Below are 27,189 nucleotides of genomic sequence, written 5' to 3'. Positions count from 1 at the left end.
TGAGGATGATGCCTCGATGGGGACACAGCTCACAGAGTCAGGGTCAGGTAGTGAATAGAGCAGGATAAGAATTGAGTTTATCAGATAAACCTTCAGAGACTCCACTCCTGGAAAACCAGGACTGCACGACTCAGTCCACTGGCCAACTCTCCCCACAAAGTTTACCAATACCCACCCATCTGAGTTCACCCGTGAAATACTCAAAATCTCCAGGACCCAAATTATTCTCTTGACCTGAAGTCCTTTCTCAAGCTGGTGACTGGGCAGAGCTGAGAGGGATTATCAGATAATAAATCAGAGACCATCCTCCCTGCCGCCCCATCCTTCTCACACTCCCCTCAGAGGACCCGAACTTCTGTTCAGATGCTCAGTTCCTGGATCAAATCTATCCCAAATGATCAGATCTTTGAAACAGTCAGAGTTTGTTAAATATTAAATATAACAAGTTAAGGACAAGAGTTTGTGTAAAATCATTACACAGAAACTTTATACAAGGTTTATAATTTGAACACATGTATTTATAGTGAGCAGGGTTTCCAGGAGGGGTTGGAGTTCGAGCTGGAGTTAGAAACTATACACTGTGCAGGGCCCAAACCCAGGCTCAAGTCTGAGACTCCTCCCAGAATAATGCTCAAGTCCCAGGCTCAGGTCCAAGAGCTCCCTGCCCCCCACCCAATCCCAGTGTTGGGCAGGGTGTGAGGGTTTTGGAGCTGGTCGGGGGAATGCTTTGTTGCAAGAGTGTAACATCATTGGAAAGGAACAGTAACAATGAACTAGAATGTCTCCCAGACTGGGAGAGAGTGTTCTGAAGAGAAGTTCAAGAAATTGGACCCAAAAAAAAGCAAAATATTGCAGATGTTGGAAATCTGAAATGAAAACAGAAAATCTGGAAAGGCTGAGCAGGTCTGGCAGCATCTGTGGAGAGAGAAACAGAGTTAACGTTTCAGGTCTGTGACCTTTCATCAGAACAACAGAAATAAACTGGAGTGTTTTCTTTGGAACTAATGGGAATTGACTGGAAGGTTTCAAAATCGTGGAATGTTTTGGGAGGTAAATTGTGAAAAGTTGTACCTTTGTACTGGTGAATCAGTGACACAGGGCATGGACTGAAGATTATCACTGCAGGAGTGAAGGGGGACGTTTCACAGAGGGATATTAGAATAGGGAATGTTCTACCACAGATACTATTGAAACAGAGAAGGAATTGGGTAAGGATTTAGAAAGGAATAGAAAATCACACTGGGATGAACAGGGGAAATGGGATTGGAGTACACAGCTGTAGTCAAAGAGATAACTTCAGCACAGTCTTGAAGGGCCGATCGGCCTCTTTCTGTGATAGTATGAAGATTCTCTCAGCTCCTGTGTCTGGCCACATTGTTTCCAGTGGAGACTCTGAATCTTGGAGGATGTTAAAGTAAGTATTTCTCAGGTGTCTCAGTGTTGATAGTAGCAGGTATCAGTGCTGGCTGTGGTCAGACGGCCTCAGATTCGAATGTGGAAAGTGCTGAAGGGAAAGGAATTCAAACACAGCCGTGGTCACAGAAACGAAATCATTAACAACGGAACTCACTGTACAGAGCGAGGCAGAGTAGCCTTAACTAAGTTACTATAAAATCAATCACTGATCATCCAAATAACATTCATCTAAATACCCCTGGGTCAGAGCTCTTAGTCAGCCGGCCTCAATAGTAACCTCCAGTGACAGAGAACACGTTCATGGCACAGCCTCGAAAGAGCAGAACTGTCAATCACACAGGGCAGGACAGGGCTACTCCACAACAAAGACCAGTGCAGAGAGACAGAGTCAGAACAAATTCCAAAAACTTCAACTAATCCAAAGATTCCAAATGTAGAGCCATGAGTGAGTTTGGATTTCTACCAGCCGCTGCCAGAGTGAGTGAAGCAGTGAATCATACCTGAGGAAATCAGGAGCACGGATAATCATGTGCTGGAAATCTTCCAATGATAGCTTGCCATCATTATCCAGATCAGCTTCATCCAAAACCTTCTCACAGACCAGCCTCACTTCCTCTGGTGTCAGTTCATTTCGGGTCAGTTTAATCAATGTCTTCTCCAAATCCGATTTGCAGATAAAATTATCGTTGTTAAAATCTGAGTGTTTGAAAGAAATTAGCTTCATTGCTCAGGTCAACACAACTTAATGCAAGATCACAGCTACTGCACAATGAGAGGTGCACTGGTCAAAATGACCACAACTCCCTGAGCAACAGGATTACCTTTGTGTGCTTTTAATAGATAATATCAGTCGCTGAAGGTAAGCATGCAGGTACAACAGGCGGTAAAAAAAGGCAAATGGTATGTTGGCCTTCATAGCGAGAGGATTCGAGTGCAGGAGCAGGGATCTCTTGGTGACGTATGAGGAGAGATTGAGTCGGTTGGGATTATATTCGCTGGAGTTCGGGAGAGTGAGGGGGGAATCTCATAGAAACCTATAAAATTCTAACAGGACTTGACAGGGTAGATGCAGGAAGGATGTTCCCGATGGTGGGGGAGTCCAGAACCAGGGGTCATAGTCTAAGGACACGGGGTAAACCTTTCAGGACTGAGATGAGGAGAAATTTCTTCACCCAGAGAGTGGTGAGCCTGTGGAATTCGCTACCACAGAAAGCAGTTGAGGCCAAAACATTGTATGTTTTCAAGAAGGAGTTAGATATAGCTCTTGGGGTGAAAGGGATCAAAGGATATGGGGGGAAAGCGGGAACAGGTTACTGAGTTGGATGATCAGCCATGATCATAATGAATGGTGAAGCAGGCTCGAAGGGCTGAATGGCCTACTCCTGCTCCTATTTTCTATGTTTCTATCTTATACAGCATAGAAAGATACCATTTGGCCCATCGTGTCTGTGCTGGCTCTTTGAAAAAGCTCTCTAATCAGTCACTCCCTACTCTTTCCCCATAGCTATTCAAATTTCTCCTTTCTAAATATTTATCCAATTCCCTTTTGAAAGTTACCTTTGAATGAGATGGGTGGTGGCAGCAGATTCAGTTGTTGCAGATCACAACTCGCTGTCAAAAATATCTCTCATCTCCTCTCTGGTTCTTTTGCCAATTATCTTAAATTTGTGTCCTCTGGTTATTGAACCTCCTGCCAGTGGAAACACATTATCCTGACCTGCTCTATCAAAACCATTCATATCCATTGTGGGTTCATTATTAAAGTGTTAGATAATGTCCTTTTGACCCTAGATCAGACTGGACATTGATTTAAATGGCTCATGGTCAAATTAGTATAAATACCAAAGGTTTCTTGAAATATACAGGAATTGGTGGACTGTCCTTTGGGAATGTCTGCTCTCCTCAGCTGATGAGTCTGTTTGTGTGGAGACTCAGAGCTCAGTGACACCTAAAAGGATCATAGGAAATAGGAGCAGGAGTAGGGCATTTGGCCCATTGAGCCTGCTCCACCATTTAAGCAGATCATGGCTGATCATCTACCTCTACGCCATTTTTCCCCATTATCCCCATATCCCTTGATGTCATTAGTATCCAGATATCTATCGATTTCTGTCTTGAATGTGCTCAATGATTGAGCTTCCACAGCCCTCCAGGGTAGAGAATTCCACAGATTCACCATCCTCTGGGTAAAGAAATCCCTCCCCTTATTCTGAGACTGTATTCTTTGGTTCTGGACTCACCAGCCAGAGGAACCATCCTATCCCCATCTACCCTGTCACACCCTATAATAATTTTGTAAGTTTTAATAAGATCGCCTCTCATTCTTCGAAACTCCAGAGAATGGAGGCCTAGTTTCTGCAATCTCTCCTCATAAGACAATCCCGGCAACCCAGGGATTAGTCTGGTAAACCTCTAAGGAAGGCTCTATACAATTGCAGCAAGATATCTTTACTCCTGTACTCAAACCCCTTGTGATGAAGGCCAACATACTAGTTGCCTTCCTAATTGCTTGCTGCACCAGCATGCTAGGTTTTAATGACTCATGAACAAGGACACCCAGGTCCCTTTGGACATCAACACTTCCCAAACTCACCATTTAAGAAATACTCTGGATTTCTTTTTTTCTACCAAAGTGGATAATTTCATACTTATTCACATTATAGTCCATCTGCCATGGTCTTGCCCATTCACTTAGTCTGTCCAAATCCCCTTGAAGCCTCCGTGCATCCTCTTCACAACTCACATTCCCACCTAGTTTTGTGTCATCAGCAAATTTGAAAATATTACATTTGGCCCCCCTGTCCAAATCATTTATATAGATTGTGAACAACTGTGGCCCCAGCACTGATCCTTGCAGTACCCCACTAGTAACAGCCTGCCATCCTGAGAATGACCCATTTATTCCTAATCTCTGCTTCTGTCTGTTAACTAATTCTCAATCCATTGCAGTATATTACCCCCAATCCCATGTGCTCTAATTTTGTTTACTAATCTCCTGTGTGGGATCTTATCTTCTGAAAACCCAAATACACCACATCCACTGGTTCTCCTTTATCTGTGCTACAAGTAACATCCTCAAAAAACTCCAACAGGTTTATCAAACATGATTTCCCTTTCATAAATCCATTTTGACTCTGACCAATCATATCATTATTTTCCAAATAGCCAGTTATCTCATCCTTTCAAATAGATTCTAACAATTTCCCGACCTCTGACATCAAACTAACAGGTCTGTAATTCCCCATTTTCTCTCTCACTCCTTTCTTAAATAGTGGGGTTACATTTGCTACTTTGCATTCTGCAGGAACCCTTCCAGAAGCTATAGAATTTTGAAAGATAACCATCAATGCATCGACTATCTCTATAGCCACCTCCTTCAGTACTCTGGGATATAGCTCATCTGGTCTAAGGGATTTATCAACTTTCAATCCAATTAATTTTTCAAGTACTACCTTTTTATTGATACTAATTTCTTTCAGTTCTTCATTTTTACAAGTCCCTTGGTACCCTAGTATTTCTGGGAGATTTTCTGTGTCTTCTTCTGTGAAGACAGACACAAAGTAATTGTTTAGTCTCTCTGCCATTTTCTCATTCTCCATCACAAACTCTCCTGTCTCCGTCTGTAATGGACTCACATTTGTCCTTGCTAATCATTTCCTTTTCACATACCTAAGGAAGCATTTACAGTCCGCCTTTATGTTTCTAGCTAGCTTGCATTCATAATCTCTTTTCCCTTTCTTTCTCAGTTTCTTGGCCCTCCTTTGTTGGACTCTAAATTGCTCCCAGTTCTTGGGTTTACCACTTTTTCTGGTGACCTTACAAGCCACTTCCTTTGATCGAATGCAACCTTTAACTTCTTTTGTTAGCCACGGTTAATTCACCTTTCCCGTTTGATTTTAGAGGAATCTATATTTGTTGTAAACCGTGTAACACTTCCTTAAATACTAGCTATTGCCTGTCTACCGTCAAATCTAATTTCATGTATTTTCCCAATCCACCATCGCCAACTTGCCCCTCTTACCCTCAAAGTTGCCTTTGTTCAGATTTAAGACCCTAGTTTCAGAATGAACTATATCTCTTTCAAACTTAATGTGACCAAGATATTTTCTTGCTGTTGGAATTGGGACCCTGAAAAGTGTCACACTCGTAAAATATATTTTATTTGTGAATTATATCCATCCCATCAATTCAAAAATTTCAATCAGTTAATCTGCAAACCTGATTTCAAAATAATGAATAAAGTTTAAATAGGAGGGTGTTGAGGTTTGGCAGAATCTGGGGACAGCATCTGAGATAACAGCACACCATGTACCAGCTGGGGAGCTCTGCAAATCCCTGCCCACTGTCAGCTCAGCTCAAGAAAATCACAGCACTGCTGCATGGTTATCCATCGATGGGAATTCATCGAATGAAATCCATGGGGAGCAGCCTGTGATTTACCAATAAATACACCCTGCAAAACCACGGTGTTACCATGGAGACCGAACTCTACCTCACAGTGTTAAGTCGTAGTATTCAAAAGTAAAGGTACTCGGGCAGTGTAGTGATTTGAGTAAAGACAAGTAGAGTGGGACAGGAAGGGACAGAGAGTTTAACGGTAATCGTGCATCAGCAAATAAGGTCCGTGCAAAGAATAATAGTAAAAAAATTCAAGTCTCTTTATTTGAATGAACAAAGAATTTGTAATACGATAGATGAAGTAGCAGCACAAATAGAGATAAATAGTTTCGATCTAATCACCATTACAGAGACATGGTTACAAAATAACATTTATAAACGACAGACAGAATGGAAAAGGAGGAGGAGTAGCCCAGATAGCAAATGATGACATAAGGACAGTGGTGAGAAAAGATCTTGACTCAGAAGATCAGGAGCTAGTATCAATATGGGTAGAGATTAGGAATAACAAGGGTCAGAAAATGCTGGTGGGAGGCCTCCTAACAGTATTTATACTGCTGGGCAGAGCATTAAGTAAGATATCAATGGAGCTTGTAACAAAGGCAGTGTAATAATTGTGGGCAACTTCAATCTTCATATTAACTGGCAATCAAATTGGCAAAAGTAGTCTCTGGAAGAAGGGTTTGCCGAATGCTTTCATGACCATTTCTTGGAAAAATACATTGTGGAACCAACTTGCGATAAACCTATTTTAGACTCATATTGTGCAATGAGGCAGGGTTAGTTCATAATCTCATAGTAAAAGATCCTCTGCGAAAAAGTGATCACAATACAACTGAATTCCATATTAAGTTTGAAAGTGGGTTACTCCCGTCCCAAATATGAATCTTAAACATATGAGGGAATGAGGGGAGAGCTGGCTGAGGTTGATTGGGTAAATAGACTAAAAGGTTTGGTGGTAAATAAATAGTGGGAAACATTTATAGAAATGATTCAAAATGTTCAACAAATATATGTTCCATTAAAAAAACAAAACTGAGCAAGAAAGATCCATCCATGGCTTACTAAGGAAGTTAAGGATAGTATTAGATTAAAAGAAGAGGCTTATAATGTTGCAAAGAATAGTAGTAATGGGGGAGTTTCAGAAACCAGCAAAGGGCCACCAAAAAGTTGATAAAACGTTAAAAGATAGAATATGAAAATAAACTAGCCAAAAATATAAAAACAGATTGTCGGAGCTTTTACAAGAATATAAAAAGGAGAGTAGCTAAAGTAAACATTGGTGCCTTAAAAGCAGAGACAGGACAAATTATCATGGGGAATAAAGAGATGGGCAGAGACATTGAACAAATATTTTGTGTTTGTCTTCACAGTAGAAGACACCAATTACAGACCAGAAATAGAGGGTAACCAAGGGGCTAATAAGAGTGAGGAACTTAAAGTAATTAATATCAGTAGAGAAAAAGTATTGGAGAAACTTAAGCAACTAAAATTGAACAAATCCCCAGGCCTGCCTTCTAGGGTTCTAAAGGAAGTAACTGCAGAGAAAGTGGATGCATTGGTTATGATTTTCCAAAATTCCCTAGATTCTAGAATGGTCCCAGCAGCTGGAAGTTAGTAAATGAACACCAAGATTCAAGAAACGAGGGAGAGAGAAAACAGGGAACTACAGACTAGTTAGCCTGATATCTGTCATTGGGAAAATGCCAGAATCTATTATTAAGGAAGTCTTAACAAAGCATTTAGAAAATCATGTTATGATCAGACTAAGTCAACATGATTTTACGGAAGAGAAATTGTGTTTGAAAAATTTATTAGAGTTTTTTGGGGACGTAACGAGTAGGGTAGATAAAGGGGAACCAGTAGATGTAGTATACCTGGGTTTTTCAAAAGGCATTTGATAAGGTGCCACACAAAAGGTTAATACCTAATAAGGTAAGGGGTCTTGGAGATGGGGGTAATATATTAGCATGGTTGGAGGATTGGTTTGCAGACAAGAGCAGAAAGTGCGGATAAATCGGGCATTTTCAAGTTGGCAGGCTGTTACTAGTGGAGTGCCACAGTATTCAGTGCTGGGTCTCAGCTATTTACAATCTATATTAGTGACTTAGACTGAGAGTAATGTATCTATGTTTGCTGACAATACAAAGGTAAGTGGGGATGTACGCTGTAGGGAGGACACAAAGAGGCTGCAAAGAGATATAAGCAGGTTAAGTGAGTGGGCAACAAGGTGGCAGATGGAATATAATGTGGGGAAGTGTGAGGTCATTCGCTTTGGTAGTAAGAATAGAAAAGCAAAATTTTTTTTAAAAGGTGTGAAACTTTGAAATGTCAGAGGAACTTTGGCGTAATCGTACAAGGAACACAAAGTTAGCAGGCAGGTACAGGGAGCAATTAGGAAGGCAAATCGCATGTCGGCCTTTATTGCAAAGGGATTGGAGTACAAGAATAAAGAAGTCTTGCTACAATTGAATAGGGTTTCGGTGAGACCACACCTGGAGACTGTGTGCAGTTTTGATCTCCATATCTAAGGAAGGATATACTTGCCTTGGGGGTAGTATAGTGAAGGTTCATTAGATTGGTTCCTGGGATGGTGAGAGGCAGAGTAAATTGGGCCTATGCTCTCTGGAGTTTAAAAGAATCAGAAGTGATCTCATTGAAACTTACAAGATTCTGAAGGGGCTGGAGAGAGTAAATACTGAGAGGTTGTTTCCCCTGGCTGGGGAATCGAGAACACAGGGGCACAGTCTCAGGAGTCAATCACGTAGGACTGAGATGAAGAGGAATTTCTTCACTCAGGGGCTCGTGAATCTTTGGAATTGTGTGGGTGGAAAGGGTGAGGATGGTCACAAAATCAGGTGGCAATAATCTGCATCACTGAACCACCAGATCCCTGCCCGAACCAGTGGATCACTGCCAGAACCACAAGATCCCTGCCCGAACCAGTGGATCACTGCCAGAACCACCAGATCCCTGCCCGAACCACCAGGATTCTATCTGAATCAGGGATCACAGTCTGAATCAGTGATCCCTACTTGAATCACTGGGTCCCAGTCTGAATCTCCAGATCCCTGTATGAACCACTGATGTTGGGACCAGAAGCAGATGCGGCATCTGTTGAGGAAATCAGTGGCTAGTCAATCGAGACTAAGTGGTGATAGCCAATTAAGGTTCAGGAGTCGCTGGTGTCATCCAGTGAGAGGATGGAGGTGGGGCAGAGGCAGTGAAGGCGAGGTGATGCCGCGGAAGCTCCAGGTGCCATATTTAAAGGACTGACAGCCCTGCCTGATTGCTGCTTGGACTAATACAGCTCCTGCATTTAGGAGTGTCAAGGATCGGCTTGGAAGGCTGCAGGCAGGATGGCAGAAGGTTTCCCTCCAGACTCTGCTCCAGGCTGCAAGGGAAAGGCGGGTGGTCCCCTTTCCCAGGGATGGAAAGAGGAGAGCAGCCCATCTGACCAAGCAAGCCTGGACGGAGATGTAGTGTCTTGAGAATTACATTGTACATATTGTTCACTTGAGGCTACCATGCAAACATGAGCCAGCAGAGGGAGCTGAAAGAGAAAGTGAAAGTGAAACAGAATAAAGAAGACTCCATTATGTTCAACAGCATGCTGCCTCTGTCTCAGTCTCTGCCTCATATTTCTTACTAAACTCGGCTAAACCTCACTCCAGTCCTGAGAACATCACAGGAGATAGCAGAGGAGGTCAACAGCCGTAGGGTCACTCCAAGGACCTGAAACCAGTGCCAAAAAAGGGTCAATGACCTGATCTGTTCTGCCAAGGCGAATGTTCCATTCACTACCAACCCTTTGGGCCTAGTTTATGTCAGAGTGAGAGACTGTGTTTGGTGGAAAGGGAGGGTCACCCAGCCACGGCAATGGGGTTATGGAGTCGGCAGTAGGAACCTGAGGCATAGCTGCCCTCAGTGAGAGGTGCCCATCTGTCAATGCATCCCCCTGCATAGTCCCTCAAGAATGACAGCATGCAGGAGACACGTGTGCCCCCATCAGGGCCCACTGGACTATCATCAACAGAGGTCTGGGGCTTTTACTTGCTGGGAGACTAACCTCATTTATCATTGTGTCTTCAAGAGAAGACAGCCTACAATAGGAAGCAGTGTGCCAAGATCAGCGGTGGAGTGCCTTATCTCCATGTCCTAACCCCGATGGAGGGGGAGGAGGCCATGGAACTGGAAGGAAAACAGGTGGTGGCACCATAGCTGGCGGCAAGGCAGGGGGCGCCTACCCAAGAGAATGAGTGAGCACCTCCTGGGGCACAAGGGTGTAACTGGCGGCAAAGAGCCATGCAGTGCACATGACCTCTGCTCTTTGTGATTTTTATAAATGACTTGGATGAGGAAGTGGAAGGCTGGGTTAGCAAGTTTGCTGATGACACGAAGGTTGCTGGAGTTGTGGATAGTGTGGAAGGCTGTTGTAGGTTGCAACGGGACATTGACAGGATGCAGAGCTGGGATGAGAAGTGGCAAATGGAGTTCAACCTGGAAAAGTGTGAAGTGATTCATTTTGGAAGGTTGAATTTGAATGCAGAATCCAGGCTTAAAGACAGGATTCTTGGTAGTGTGGAGGAACAGAGGGATCTTGGGGTCCATGTCCATAGATCGCTCAAAGTTGCCACCCAAGTTGATAGGGTTGTTAAGAAGGCATATGGTGTGTTGGCTTTCATTAACAGGGAGATTGAGTTTAAGAGCCGCGAAGTTATGCTGCAGCTCTATAAGGCCCTGGTTCGACCACACTTGGAATATTGTGTTCTGTTCTGGTCGCCTCATTATAGGAAGGATGTGGAAGCTTTAGAGAGGATGCAGAGGAGATTTACCAGGATGCTGCCTGGACTGGAGGGCATGTCTTACAAAGAAAGATTGAGGGAGCTAGGGCTTTTCTCATTGGAGCGAAGAAGGATGAGAGGTGACTTGATAGAGGGGTACTCAATCTAGTGAACCTCCTCTGAACTGCCTCCAATGCAACTACATCCCTCCTCAAGTAAGGGGACCAAAACTGTACGCAATACTCCAGGTGTGGTCTCACTAATGCCTTGTACTGTTGGAGCAACACTTCCCTACTTTTATACTCTATTCCTTTAGCAATAAATGCCAAAATTCCATTTGCCTTCCTTATTACCTGCTGCACCTGCTTACTAGTTTTCTGCGATTCATGAAAGAGGACACCCAGAACCCTCTGCACCGAAGCACTCTGAAGTCTCTCTCCATTTAGATAATAATTTGCCTTTCTATTCTTCCAACCAAATGGATAACCTCACACTTATCCACGTTAAACTCCATCTGCCAAATTTTGGCCCATTCACCTAACCTATCCATAACCATTTGTAAATTTCTTATTTCTTTACTGCAACTTACTATCTCATCTATTTTAGTGCCATCTGCAAATTTGGCTATTGTACCTTCTATCCCTGCATCCAAGTCATTAATATAGATTGTAAATAGTTGGGGCCCAAGGACTGAACCCTGTGGCACCCCACTAGTTACATCTTGCCAACCAGAAAAGGACCCATTTATCCCGACTCTCTGTTTTCTGTTGGTTAGCCAATCCTCTATCCAAGCTAATAAATTGCCCCTAACCCCATGTGATCTTACCTTGTGTATTAACCTTTTGTGCGGCACCTTATCAGATGCCTTCTGGAAGTCCAGATATACTACATCTACAGGATCCCCATTATCCAATTTGCTTGTTACAGCTTCGAAGAACTCTAACAAATCAGTCAAACATGATTTACCCTTCATAAAACCATGCTGACTCTGATGGATTGCGTTTTGACTTTCTAAATGTCCTGTTATTACTTCCTTTATAATGGATTCTAGCAATTTCCCAATGACAGATGTTAAACTAACTGGTCTGTAGCTTCCTACTTTCTGCCTCCCTCCCTTTTTAAATAAGGGTGTTAAATTAGCTTTTTTCCAATCCACTGGAACCTTTCCCACATCCAGGGAATTTTGGAATATTATAACCAATGGATCCACTATCTCCACTGTCACTTCCTTTAAGACCCTAGGATGTAGGCCATCAGGCCCTGGGGACTTGTCTGCCTTCAACCCCAATAGTTTTCACGGTACTTTTTCCCTCGTGATGATGATTGTTCTAAGTTCCTCTCTTTCTATAACCTCTGCATTACCTGTTACTATTGGGATGGTACTAGTGTCCTCCACCGTGAAAACTGAAGCAAAATGCTGATTTAGTGTCTCTGCCATTTCTGTGTTCCCCTCTATTAACTCAACAGTCTCATCCTCCAAAGGACCAACATTCACTTTAGCTACTCTCTTCCCTTTTATATACTTATAGAAGCTTTTGCTATCCGTTTTTATATTTTGCACTAGTTTTCTTTCATAATTTACCTTTGTTCTTTTTATTACTTTTTTAGTAACCCTTTGTTGATCTTTAAAAGTTTCCCAATCTTCCAGCCTGGCACTGACCTTTGCAATATGGGATGCCTTCGTTTTTGTCTTTATGTTATCCTTAACTTCCTTGCTTAGCCATTGATGTTTTTCCTCCTCTTACAATCTTTCGTCCTCTCTGAAATATATTTTATTTGGAATAAATTGAATATCTCATTAAACATCTGCCACTGCTCATCGACTGTCCAACCTTTTAGTCTTCCTGCCTAGTCCACTAGGGCCAAATCTGTCCTCATGCCTATGTAATTACCTTTGTTTGACTCCAGAATGTTAGTGTGGAACTCCAGTTTCTCGCCCTCAAACTGAATTTGAAATTCTAGCATGCTATGATCACTCTTCCCTAAAGGATCCTTCACTATGAGATCATTAATTAATCCCACCTCATTACATAATACCAAATCTAGAATAGCCTGCTCCCTGGTTGGTTCCACAACATATTGCTCCAAAAAACAATCTCTAATACATTCAATGAACTCTCCCTCGAGGCTACCCTTGCCAATTTGACTTATCCAGTCTATATGCATATTAAAATCACCCATGATTATTACCATACCTTCCTGATAAGCCCCCGGTATTTCCTGGTTTATACTGTGCCCCACTGCGGAACTACTGTTTGGGGACCTATAGATTACTCCCACCAGGGACTTCTTTCCCTTGCTATTTCTTATTTCTACCCAGACTGATTCTACGCCTTGATCTCCAGTGCCTATATCATTTCTCACTACAGCACTGATCTCTTCCTTTACTAACAAAGCTACACCACCTACTTTTCCTTCCTGTCTATCCTTCTGAAATACTGAGTACCCTTGGATATTCAATTCCCAAACCTGGTTTCCCTGCAACCATGTCTCAATAATTGCGACTAAATCATACCCATTTGTCTCTATTTGCGCTGTTAACTCATTAATTTTATTCCGAATGCTTCGTGAATTTAGATACAAAGCCTTTAAGTTTGTTCTATTATCAAATTTCCCTACACTGCAATATAATGTTCACATGTTCTGTCCCTACCTTTTATTTTCTGGTAACAATCAGCCTCATCACTAACCTGCACTCCTACCTTCTCCTTTAACTTTTACTTTCTAATTTTCCATGCAACTGAACCCTCCCCCCCACTATTTAGTTTAAAGCCCTATCTACAGTCCTAGTTATGCGATTCACCAGGATTCTGATACCAGCATGATTCAGGTGGAGCCCGTCCCATCGCGACTGCTCCCTGCTTCCCCAGTGCTGGTGCCAATGTCTCATGAATTCGAACCCATTTCTCCCACACCAAACTTTCAGCCATGCATTTACCTCTTTAATCTTATTGACCCTGTGCCAATTATCTCATGGCTCAGGTAGTAATCCGGAGATTATTACCTTTTTGGTTCTGGTTTTTAATTTAGCCCCTAGCTGCTCATATTCCCTCTGCAGAACCTCTATCCTCATTCTACCCATATCGTTGGTACCTATGTGGACCATGACAACTGGATCTTTCCCCTCCCACTCCAAGTTCCTCTGCAACTCAGATGAGATATCCCGAACCCTGGCACCAGGTAGGCAACACAGCCTTCGGGACTCTCAATCCTGGCCACAGAGAACAGTGTCTATGCCCCTAACTATACTATCCCTGATTACAACTACATTTCTTTTTTCTCCCCCCACGTGCTACGGTCAGTTTGCTCATCCTCCCTACAGTCCCTGCTCTTGTCCACACTCTTGTCCCCCTCCCTGATGTATCGCAGTGTCCGAAGCTCAGACTCCAGCTCATCAACTCTGAGCCGGAGTTCCTCGAGCAGCCAACACTTGCTACAGATGTGTTCACCAGGAACCACGATGGGATCCACCAGCTCCCACATCATGCAGGTACAACACATCGCCTGGCCCTGCATCTCTATTTTATTTAATTAGATTTTAATTTGTTTTTTTAAATTTCTGACTGGTCTTTAGTTTTTAATCTGTAAAATATTTCTCCTATTCACCTTTAATCTGAAATCAACTTGGAATAGGTAATTCAAATTAGCAGTTAATTACCAACCAATGGAATTATACAGCAGTGAGAGCGAGAAGTAACCCACCTTCTTCAACAGAACCTTCAATCAAGAGAGGAATCTACACTCATCTCAGGCCTGCATCCATCTTGCTTTCTAAGACCATTCAACAGATTTATCATAACTTTCCCCGCACTAAAAGCCGCCTTCCTTTTTCCCTTCTCTAGCTGTTTCTTCTTTGTGTGTGTGCATGAGTGAGCGAATGTGTGAGTGAATACGACTGCGACAATTTCGGGATAAGGAGTTTTTCTCCTTTTAAAACCTACAAGAAAACTGTCGCTGTTTATCTATTTGAAAAATAAAACACCAAGGGGCTAAACTCTAATACAAATACATTTGCTATGGTCAGGTGGGGAGTTGAACAGTGGGAACCACCCACATCACATCACTTGGCCGTAACAAATTGGCAGATCAAAGCCGGGATCTGAACCGCCAGACAAACAGGAGATTTGGAAAACAGGAGGAAAAACCTCTCAAAAATTGCCAAAAAATAAACAAAAAGGTTTTCTTGTATTCTTCTGTTGTTTTCTCTCTACAATGATAGGAACAAAAGAGATGGCCGCATTTAATACTAAGGAGTTTGTAGAGCAGGGAGCGATATCCTATGATAAGTTAAACAAGTTAGGTATTGAAGATTTTAAAGCTTAGCTACAGAGGTAGGAATCACTTTCAGACAACAAGCAAGAAAAAAACCGGTACTAGTGAGAAGTCTAGCTAACCATTTTAAACACATACCTGAACTAGAACAGGTGAGCATGGAACCAGAGACGGAAAAATCATTCTAGCTAGAATCCAATTGCAGATGAAAAGGGAAGAAATACAGTTTCAGTTAAAAAAGGAAAGAGAAGAAAGTTGAAATGAGAGGAAATACAATTGCAGAGGGTTGAAGTTACAGAAACTACAAACCCAAAATGAAAATGCCACCAGCCACTCAAACCTTATCCCCAATTCATAGCAAAATGTGCTGAGACGCTCAAGACTTGTGCCAAAATTTAATGAAGAGGAGGTTGAATTATATTTCACCTCATCTGAGAAAATAACTACCAAGCTAAAATGGCTGAAAAAATTTTGGAGTCTTCTTACAAGGCAAGTTCTTGAGTAGGGCTTGTGAAGCTTTTTCCCAATTATCAGAAGAAAGTTCCTTTGATTTAGAACAAACTAAAACTGCAATTCTAAATGCATATGAGCTGGTACCAGAAACATATAAACAGAAATTCCAATGCACCCGGAAAAGACCCATACAGACTTACAGTGAATTTGAAAGAATCAAACATATGACCTTTGACTGCTGGATACAATCTCTCAAGCTGGAACACTTACATGAAAATTTGAGAGAAGTGATTGTTGCTGGAGGAGTTCAGAAATAACATCCCAAGCAGTATAAGAACCTACATTGAAGAACAAAGAGTCACAAGAGTAAGGGAAGCAGCTAAAATGGCCGGTGACTATGAATTAATGCACAAATCCCTAACTCTGAATAAATTTGGGTCTAGTAACTTGTACAAGCTAGGGAGAGATAGCAGGGATGCAGAGGTAGCAGAAATAGGCTCAAGAGAATAGGAGAGCAGCGAAGGAAAACAGACTAGTCTCCAACCTTTAAAAGAAGAAACCCAGGGGATAAACCAATAGGGGTCCGCCCAACATGTTTCCAGTGTGGCAAATCTGGGCATGTCCAGGCCAATTGTTGATATGCCCAAATAAAACAGCAGGAGGCGCTGCAGTCAAGCCTGTGTCTGTGGTTTTGAAAGTGATAAGCCTGTGTTTTGATATCACTCGAGAGCAGAGCACAAATCAGAACTTTTTGCACAAAGGAAAAATGACTCCTTCTGTGTCTCAGGCACCAGACAAGGAGATAACCATCCTCAGGGATATCTGTTGTTTTCAAACACTATTGGCGGTCAAACTGACAGAAATGCCACCGGAAATCAGAACAAATACCAGGGTATTAGTAAAAGGACTTACTGGCAAATGCTTGAAAGTTCCCTTAGTTAAAATTTACCTATAAAGTAAGTTGGTCACTAGGGTAGTGGCAGTCAGAATCATTCAGTGCTTACCCATGCAGTGGGTAGACCTATTGCTAGGCAATGACTTGTCAGGAAGCACAGTATTGTACGCAGGGGGTCCAGAGCAGGCCACAGAGACGGGAGAAACTGAGGGGAGAAAACAAAACTCTTTACAACTGCAAAGGGCTGGGGAAGTCTGAAAAATCCCACAGAGGGGGATAGAGGCAGAGGAATTTAAGAAGGGCCAGATAGAGCCAAAAATATTTAAAGAAGCTAAGATAAAAGCCGCAAAAGATGAAGGAAACACAACCAAGATATAGTTAGCTGAAACCTTTTTTTCTAAGGATTTAAATAGGGATGAGGAAAGTTCCCAAACAGGCAAGTCAAGACTGAGGGAGATGCCTCACCTAGTTTAAGTGCCACAGGGGAGTGCAGTGGAAGCTGGACAACCACCTGTGAGCAGTAGTGTCCCATGGGGCAGATTAGGGAAACACCTATCTCTGAAGAAAAAGAAAAAAGAAAGGTAACATAACCTGAAGTGAAGCACACTTATGAAAATCACAAGAAAAGTAAAAGTGAGGTCAGCATGGATCTACCCACTGAAGAATCACATGATCAGGTTCCAAATCCAAAACTAATCAAACCCAACAATTTAGAGTCAGAACTTAGCAAAAACAAGAGGCAGGAAGAAATCCCAGATGGCTCACAGGGGCTAAAACACAATGTATCACCCACTCTCACCCTAGAAATAAGGACTATCAATGTGCCAGAACCGGAATTGTAAATGCCAAAACACCATGTATTATGAAAACAGTAGTTAAGGGGTTAAAGTTAGTACAAACAGGGAACCTCACCACAAGCAGGAACAGAAATTTGCACACTTCAACCTTTACCAACGATCACATGGTCCTGGAGGTTAACATTCCTAAAATAGTTCAAACTGTTGTGAGAGAAACTACAACCACAGCTGATGACAGGTAACCAAAAGAAATGCAATATCTTGGTCGTACCTCACCCTAAGGAAGGATGATGAAAAAACATAAACTTGAACCTCAAATGGCTGTGACAAGCCATGCCAGCTGTAGCAGTTGTAAGATGGAGGAGTGACCCTAAACTATCTTACTTATTCTTTTTTCCATCTTTCTGAACCCAAAAGTCCAAGGAATTTAAGGCAGCCAGAGGGAGGGAGAGAGAGACTCACCCAGGAGAGAAGCAACATTGAACAGCTAGTGTCCCAGCCAAGCCAGGAAGCCTGTGCCCTGCTGAAAAATCCAACATCTGCATTTTACAGCAGTGAGAGCTAGAAGTAACCGACCATCTTCAACAGAACCTTCAAACAAGAGAGAAATCTACCCTCATCTCAGGCCTGTATCCATCTGGAATTGATTTCTAAGAGGATTCAACAGGTTTATTGTAACCTTTCCCCCCACTAAAAGCCACCTTCCTTTTTCCCTTCTCTAGCTGTTTCTTTGTGTGTGTGTGTGTGTGTGCGCGAGTGTGAGCAAATCTGTGAGCGAATGCGATTGCAACAATAAACAATTGATTTTCTCCTTTTAAAACCTACAAGAAAACCTGTCGCTGTCTGTTTATTTGAAAAATAAAACACCAAAAGACTAAATTCTAATACAAATATACTTGCTGTGGTCAGTTGGGGAGCTGAACAATGGGAATTACCATTGGTTGTAACACTCCCAAGGGAGTGGAAGTGAGGGACCAAGCCCTGAGCACTCATATAGTTTCAGCCTTGCCACTGTGCGATGTGCACCTGGGTGCTGCAGTGCAGAAGGAAGGAGGCGACAAGAGGGCTGCTTAAAGGTAAGGCTTTATTGTTGCATGGTAAGGCTCAAAGATGAATGTATAAAGACGTCTCATGCCTCTCTTGTGCATGTCCCATGGTGGCTTTCCTGCTGTGCCTGGGCCCTTCATCTGGCACTGCCTGGGCATCCTCCTCATCATCAGAGGAGGCATCGCACTCCACAATATCCTTACTAGTCAATGCCTCCCCCCTCTGTAGTGCCAGGTTGTGTAGTGCACAGCAGATCACCACAATATGCAAGACTCCCGCCAGGATTTACAGAAGGGTTCCACTGGACTGAACCAGGCACCTAAATCTCATCTTCAGCAGACCGATGGCCTCCTGGATGGTCGCTTGGGGTGACCCGTGACAGGTGTTGTACCTCTCCTCTGCATCCATGCATGGGTTACTCACAGGCATCAGTAGCATTTTGTCAGTGGGTAGCCCTTGTCCCCAAGGATCCATCCATGAAGGCACACGGGAACACGGAAAAGGTCTGGCACCTGGGACTGCCTTAGTCGGTAGGCATCGTGGCTGCTTCCTGGGAATCATGCACACATCTGTAAGGTCCGTTTGCAGTGATTGCAGACCAGTTGTACATTGAGGGAGTGGAAGCCCTTCACGTTAATGAAGGAAGCAGGCTGGTCTGTGGGAGCCTCGATAGCCAAATGTGTGCAGTTGATGTCTCCCACTACCTGGGGAAGTCCACCGCCAGCCCCGATTCCTATAGCCCGCTCAGCTTGACTGTTTGGATCGGTGTGGAAGCACACAAGGTCACTGGCCCTCCTGAACAGGCCATTGGTGACCTCCTTGAAGCAGTGATGCGCCACAGACTGCGAGATTCCTCACATATCTCCAGTGGATCCCTGGAATGATTGGGCGGCATAGAGATTTGGGACAACAGACTGGCATCAAGTGCCAACAAGTCCCATGGGTCTCACCTCATCTCACATCATAGATCATTGCTGGCCTCCCTGAAGAGGCAGGAACTTTGGAGATACTGCCTCGTGGATATCTGCAGGTAGTTGAGCTGGAGTGTAGCTTCCTCTGCTCACCAGAGGTTGTTGATGTGCCCCTCTGTGTCCTTCTGCAGCCTCCTGTGCTCAAAGCTGGCCCTCCTTTGGGCCCTCAAGTTGCTGGCAATCCCCTGCCCATGCCTGAAGGCCTCTCCCTCTCTGCTGCTCCTCCTCCTCCACAGGGGCCTCGAAGCCAGGATGAATGAGGCCTATGAGAGGTTGCCTCTTCCTGAATGCAGGCCTTCAGGCCAAACAGACGTTCCCCACCACCACCACCCCTACTCGTGACCTTCAATGAGGTGGCATTTCCTCGATGCCACCCTGGTGTAGCTGCCCCACAGTGCCAACACCTTGGCCCCTACTCTTTATAGTGCTCCCCGATGCCCCCCTTCCTGCCAAGTGATGCTACCTCACCTGATGGCTTCCCTGTGTAGCCAATGCTGAGCTCCTGTCTCCTTGTCGCCTCCTTTCCCATACGCCATCAGGAAAATTCGAAACTTAGAATAAAATTGGTGTCAATTGGGCTCTTATCTACCTTAACTGGCTTCCAGCCTCATGAATATGTGAAGTCCAGCCTTCATGTTGGCCGCCAACAGTAAAAATGGAAAGAGAAATCAGGATTTTACACCACCACCCCCCACCCCCGACCTCCATTGCAGTCTCAAACGGCCCAATAAAATTCAACCCCCTGTATGAACCATTGGATCCCTGTGTAAATCACAGGCTCCTAAATAAATTTCCATATCCCTGTGCCTATTATGCTGCCAAAGTTTTATACTGAGTTGTCTCACAACCTGTGGAAGATGATAATATGGAAATATCTTGGTATGGAAATCAGTGATAATGGTTTCGAAATAAGGCCGAGCAGAATGCCCTGGATTTCCCTGTAAGTAACACACATTCATCTCACAGTTAAAACACAGGCACCGAGGGCAGACACTGCCTGGCTATTGAGGAAGTCAGATATTAAAATTTGAAAGGCAGTATTAATCATCAGTGCATCCTTCACAGCATCATTCTGTCCTTTTGATATTTGACAGCTAAGTTTCTTATTGCTGGTGCCTGTTTGAAAAACTGTTGATTGCTGCAAGTAATGATCAGTATGGCATTTCCATTCTCTGAGTGTTTCGGTAGAAGAAGAGGGAATGAAGCCAAGAGCACTTCCGGTGCATGTCCAGGTACCGTTTAAATGAGTTGAGGGTTTCTGCATCCACCACCGTTCCTGGCAGTGAATTCCAGACACCCACCAACCTCTGGGTGAAAAAGTTTTTCCTCATGTCCCCTCTAATCCTTCTACCAATCACCTTAAATTTGTGCCCCCTGGTAATTGACTTCTCCGCTAGAGGAAACAGGTTCTTCCTGTCTACTCTATCTCAGCCCCTCATGGGGGAGGCACAGACCCTGGATCAACTCCAATAAAGAGGGCGTGTGATGCCTGTCAGGTGAATTCTTCATGCAATAAGTTGAGAGGGGAGGTGAAGAGGAAAATAAGACTGGCAAAGAGAGAATATAAGAATAGAATGGCAGTTAACTTAAAAGGGAACCCAAAAATCTTCTACCAGCATGTAAATAGCAAGAGGATAGTAAGGGCGGGGTGTGGGGGTGGGTGGAGGCTATTAGGGACAAAGAGGGTGATATATACTGAGATTTGCAGGGCAAGGCTAGAATATTTAATGTTTACTTTGTATCGGTGTTTACTAAGGAGGAGGACGCTGACAAAATATTGGTAGAAGCAGAGATGGTAGAGGTAATGGATGGGTGAAAATTGATAGGCAGGATGTACTGGAAAGGCTGCTTATGCTTAGAGTGGATAAGTTGCCAGGTCCGGATGGCTTGCACCTGGTTGCTAAAGGAAGTGGGGGTGGAGGTAGCGGAGGTTTTAGGCAAGAGATGCAGGGGAATGTGAGAAAGAACCTGTTTATGTAGTGAGTGGTAATGACCTGGAACTCGCTGCCTATGAAGGTGGTGGAAGCAGAGAAAATCAATGATTTCAAAAGGAAATTGGATGGGCACTTGAGGGAAATAAACTTGTAGAGCTATGGTGATAAGTAGGGGAATGGGACTGACTGCACCGCTCCAGAGAGCCGACAGACTCGATGGGCTGAATGGTCTCCTTCTGTGCTGTAATGACTCCATGACTAAATACTGGCTCTGTTTCATCAGAGAGGCCCTGCTGGAGGTGAGCTTCTGCTGGGGCCTGATGTCTCCAGGCAGGCCAACGGCTCTGAAGGTCACCACAGCCCTGAATCTTTAAGTTTCAGAACCATCCCAACACCACAGCGGACGGCACCGACAGAAGTCGATCCACAATGCATAGATGGAACAATCAGATGACTAAAATACAGTTCCCTGGAGCAAACAGCTTCATTTTTTTTTGTCGGAACGCTGACAGACTGAGAATGCATTTTCCTGCAAGGCAAGATTGCCGAAAGCCAAGGATGATGTTGACGGCAACCATGTGCCCATCTCTGAATACACAAGCAAGCATCCTGTCCCAATCTCTGCGGACACACCCAGGCATCATGTTCCCCTGTCTGCGTACACACCCAGGCATCATGTTCCCATCTCTGTGTACACATTCAGGCATCCTGGTCTCATCTCTGCGTACAAACCCAGGCATCCTGTTCCCATCTCTGTGTACACACTCAGGCATCATGTTCCCCTGTCTGCGTAGACACCCGGGCATTCTGTTCCCATCTCTGCGTACAAACGCAGGCACTCTGTTCCCATCTCTGTATACAAACCCAGGCATCCTGGTCTCATCTCTGCGTACAAACCCAGGCATCATGTTCCCATCTCTGTGTACACACTCAGGCATCATGTTCCCCTGTCTGCGTACACACCCAGGCATCATGTTACCATCTCTGTGTACAACCCAGGCATCCTGTTCCCATCTCTGTGTACAAACCCAGGCATCCTGGTCTCATCTTTGCATACAAACCCAGGCATCACGTTCCCATCTCTGCGTACACATTCAGGCAATTGTGTTCTCATCTCTGTGCACACACCCAGGCATCCTGTTCCCATCTCTGTGTACATACCCAGGCATCCTGTTCCCATCTCTGTGTACACCTTCAGGCATCATGTTCCCCTGTCTGCGTACACACCCAGGCATCCTGTTCCCATATCTGTGTACACACCCAGGCATCATGTTCCCATCTCTGCATACACATTCAGGCAATCATGCTTTCATCTCTGTGTACACACCCAGGCATCATGTTCCCATCTCTGCGTACACATTCAGTCAATCATGTTCTCATCTCTGCGTACAAACCCAGGCATTCTGTTCCCATCTCAGCAAACAAACCCAGGCATGCTGGTCACATCTCTGCGTACAAACCCAGGCATCCTGGTTTCATCTCTGCGTACAAACCCAGGCATTCTGTTCCCATCTCTGCGTACACACTCAGGCATCCTGTTCCCGTCTCTGCGTACAAACCCAGGCATCATGTTCCCATCTCTGCATACAAACCCAGGCATCCTATGTCTATCTCTGCGTACAAACCCAGGCATCCTGTTCCCATCTCTGCGTACACACTCAGGCATCCTGTTCCCATCTCTGCATTCAAACACAGGCATCCTATTGCCATCTCTGCGTACACTTTCAGGCATCCTGTTCCCATCCCTGCGTACAAACCCAGGCATCCTGTTCCCATCTCTGCGTACACACTCAGGCATCCTGTTCCCATCTCTGCGTACACACTCAGGCATCCTGTTCCCATCTCTGCGTACAAACCCAGGCATCCTGTTCCCATCTCTGCGTACAAACCCAGGCATCCTGTTCCCATCTCTGTGTACAAACTCAGGCATCCTGTTCCCATCTCTGCATACAAACTCAGGCATCCTGTTCCCATCTCTGCATACAAACCCAGGCATCTTTTTCCCATCTCTGTGTACAAACTCAGGCATCCTGTTCCCATCTCTGCGTACACACTCAGGCATCCTGTTCCCATCTCTGCGTACAAACCCAGGCATCCTGTTCCCATCTCTGCGTACAAACCCAGGCATCCTCTTCCCATCTCTGTGTACAAACCCAGGCATCCTTTTCCCATCTCTGCGTACAATCCCAGGCATCCTGTTCCCGTCTCGGCGTACACACTCAGGCATCCTGTTCCCAAATCTGCATACAAACCCAGGCATCCAGTTCCCATCTCTGCGTACATATCCAGGCATCCTGTTCCCATCTCTGCGTACACACTCAGGCATCCTGTTCCCATCTCTGTGTACACACTCAGGCATCCTGTTCCCTTCTCTGCGTACACACTCAGGCATCCTGTTCCCAAATCTGCATACAAACCCAGGCATCCTGTTCCCATCTCTGCGTACAAACCCAGGCATCCTGTTCCCATCTCTGCGTACACACTCAGGCATCCTGTTCCCATATCTGCGTACAAACCCAGGCATCCTGTTCCCATCTCTGCGTACAAACCCAGGCATCCTGTTCCCATCTCTGCGTACAAACCCAGGCATCCTGTTCCCGTCTCTGCATACAAACCCAGGCATCCTGTTCCCATCTCTGCGCACACACTCAGGCATCCCTTTCCCATCCCTGCGTTCAAACCCAGGCATCCTGTTCCCATCTCTGCGCACACACTCAGGCATCCCTTTCCCATCCCTGCGTTCAAACCCAGGCATCCTGTTCCCATCTCTGCGTACACACTCAGGCATCCCTTTCCCATCCCTGTGTTCAAACCCAGGCATCCTGTTCCCATCACTGCGTTCAAACCCAGGCATCCTGTTCCCATCTCTGCGTACACACTCAGGCATCCTGTTCCCAAATCTGCATACAAACCCAGGCATCCTGTTCCCATCTCTGCGTACACACTCAGGCATCCTGTTCCCATCTCTGCGTACAAACCCAGGCATCCTGTTCCCATCTCTGCGTACACACTCAGGCATCCTGTTCCCAAATCTGCATACAAACCCAGGCATCCTGTTCCCATCTCTGCGTACACACTCAGGCATCCTGTTCCCTTCCCTACGTACACACTCAGGCATCCCTTTCCCATCCCTGCGTTCAAACCCAGGCATCCTGTTCCCATCTCTGCGTACACACTCAGGCATCCCTTTCCCATCCCTGCGTTTAAACCCAGGCATCCTGTTCCCATCTCTGCGTACACACTCAGGTATCCTGTTCCCAAATCTGCATACAAACCCAGGCATCCAGTTCCCATCCCTGCGTACATACCCAGGCATCCAGTTCCCATCTCTGCGTACACACTCAGGCATCCTGTTCCCATCTCTGCGTACAAACCCAGGCATCCTGTTCCCATCTCTGCGTACACACTCAGGCATCCTGTTCCCAAATCTGCATACAAACCCAGGCATCCAGTTCCCATCTCTGCGTACATACCCAGGCATCCTGTTCCCATCTCTGCGTACACACTCAGGCATCCTGTTCCCATCTCTGCGTACAAACCCAGGCATCCTGTTCCCATCTCTGCGTAGAAACCCAGGCATCCTGTTGCCATCTCTGTGTACAAACCCAGGCATCCTGTTCCCATCTCTGCGTACAAACCCAGGCATCCTGTTCCCATCTCTGTGGACAAACCCATGCATCCTGTTCCCATCTCTGCGTACAAACCCAGGCATCCTGTTCCCATCTCTGCGTACAAACCCAGGCATCCTGTTCCCATCTCTGCGTACAAACCCAGGCATCCTGTTCCCATCTCTGTGTACAAACCCAGGCATCCTATTCCCATCTCTGCGTACAAACCCAGGCATCCTGTTACCATCTCTGTGTACAAACCCAGGAATCCTGTTCCCATCTCTGCGTACAAACCCAGGCATCCTGTTCCCATCTCTGCGTACAAACCCAGGCATCCTGTTCCCATCTCTGTGTACAAACCCAGGCATCCTGTTCCCATCTCTGTGTACAAACCCAGGCATCCTGTTCCCATCTCTGCGTACAAACCCAGGCATCCTGTTCCCATCTCTGTGGACAAACCCATGCATCCTGTTCCCATCTCTGCGTACACACTCAGGCATCCTGTTCCCATCTCTGCGTACAAACCCAGGCATCCTGTTCCCATCTCTGCGTACAAACCCAGGCATCCTGTTCCCATCTCTGCGTACAAACCCAGGCATCCTGTTCCCATCTCTGTGTACAAACCCAGGCATCCTGTTCCCATCTCTGCGTACAAACCCAGGCATCCTGTTCCCATCCCTGCGTTCAAACCCAGGCATCCTGTTCCCATCTCTGCGTTCAAACCCAGGCATCCTGTTCCCATCTCTGCGTACAGACCCAGGCACCCTGTTCTCATCTCTGCATACAAACCCAGGCATCCTATTTCCATCTCTGCGTACAAACCCAGGCATCCTGTTCCCATCTCTGCGTACAAACCCAGGCATCCTGTTCCCATCTCTGCGTACAATCCCAGGCATCCTGTTCCCATCTCTGCGTACAAACCCAGGCATCCTGTTCCCATCTCTGCGTACACACTCAGGCATCCTGTTCCCATCCCTGCGTGCAAACCCAGGCATCCTGTTCCCATCTCTGCGTACAAACCCAGTCCTCCTGTTCCCATCTCTGCGTACAAACCCAGGCATCCTGTTCCCATCTCTGCGTACAAACCCAGTCCTCCTGTTCCCATCTCTGCGTACAAACCCAGGCATCCTGTTCCCATCTCTGCCTACAAACCCAGGCATCCTGTTCCCATCTCTGCGGACAAACCCAGGCATCCTGTTCCCATCTCTGCGTACACACTCAGGCATCCTGTTTCCATGTCTGCGTACACACTCAGGCATCCTGTTCCCATGTCTGCGTACAAACCCAGGCATCCTGTTCCCATCTCTGCGTACACACTCAGGCATCCTGTTCCCAAATCTGCAATACAAACCCAGGCATCCTGTTCCCATCTCTGCGTACACACTCAGGCATCCTGTTCCCATCTCTGCGTACAAACCCAGGCATCCTGTTCCCATCTCTGCGTACAAACCCAGGCATCCTGTTCCCATCTCTGTGTACAAACCCAGGCATCCTGTTCCCATCTCTGCGTACAAACCCAGGCATCCTGTTCCCATCTCTGTGGACAAACCCATGCATCCTGTTCCCATCTCTGCGTACACACTCAGGCATCCTGTTCCCATCCCTGCGTACAAACCCAGGCATCCTATTCCCATCTCTGCGTACACACTCAGGCATCCCTTTCCCATCCCTGCGTTCAAACCCAGGCATCCTGTTCCCATCTCTGCGTTCAAACCCAGGCATCCTGTTCCCATCTCTGCGTACAGACCCAGGCATCCTGTTCTCATCTCTGCAAACAAACCCAGGCATCCTATTTCCATCTCTGCGTACTAACCCAGGCATCCTGTTCCCATCTCTGCGTACAGACCCAGGCATACTGTTCTCATCTCTGCAAACAAACCCAGGCATCCTATTTCCATCTCTGCGTACAAACCCAGGCATCCTATTCCCATCTCTGCGTACACACTCAGGATTCCTGTTCCCATCCCTGCGTGCAAACCCAGGCATCCTGTTCCCATCTCTGCGTACAAACCCAGGCATCCTGTTCCCATCTCTGCGTACAAACCCAGGCATCCTGTTCCCATCTCTGCGTACAAACCAAGGCATCCTGTTCCCATCTCTGCGTACAAACCCAGGCATCCTGTTCCCATCACTGCGTGCACTTTCAGGCATCCTGTTCCCATCTCTGCGTACACACTCAGGCATCCTGTTCCCATGTCTGCGTACACACTCAGGCATCCTGTTCCCATCTCTGCGTACACATTCAGGCATCCTGTTCCCATGTCTGCGTACACTCTCAGGCATCCTGTTCCCATCTCTGCGTACACACTCAGGCATCCTGTTCCCATCTCTGCGTACACATTCAGGCATCCTGTTCCCATCTCTGCGTACACACTCAGGCATCCTGTTCCCATCTCTGCGTACAAACCCAGGCATCCTATTCCCATCTCTGTGTACACACCCAGGCATCCTGTTCCCATCTCTGTGTACAAACCCAGGCATCCTGTTCCCATCTCTGTGTACAAACCCAGGCATCCTGTTCCCGTCTCTGCGTACACACTCAGGCATCCTGTTCCCATCTCTGCGTACACACTCAGGCATCCTGTTCCCATATCTGCGTACAAACCCAGGCATC

At 45.6% G+C, this 27,189-nt stretch overlaps 1 protein-coding gene across 1 annotated transcript in view; it reads right to left on the bottom strand.

Annotated features, from left to right (window-relative positions):
- Positions 1-1,482: 1,482 nt before the first annotated feature.
- Positions 1,483-27,189, bottom strand: part of LOC137351483 (calcium and integrin-binding family member 3-like) — a 54,515-nt gene continuing 28,808 nt past the window's right edge. The window contains exons 4-5 of the mRNA XM_068015931.1: positions 1,917-2,112; positions 1,483-1,504 (exon numbers count right to left, since the gene is read on the bottom strand). Coding sequence (XP_067872032.1) covers positions 1,483-1,504; positions 1,917-2,112 — 218 coding nt within the window. The remainder of the gene's footprint in view (positions 1,505-1,916; positions 2,113-27,189) is intronic.

The sequence above is a fragment of the Heterodontus francisci genome, chromosome 36 (assembly GCF_036365525.1).
Source record: "Heterodontus francisci isolate sHetFra1 chromosome 36, sHetFra1.hap1, whole genome shotgun sequence".
In the NCBI taxonomy this organism is placed as follows: Eukaryota; Metazoa; Chordata; class Chondrichthyes; order Heterodontiformes; family Heterodontidae; genus Heterodontus; species Heterodontus francisci.
This window is presented reverse-complemented; position numbering and strand designations above follow the sequence as displayed.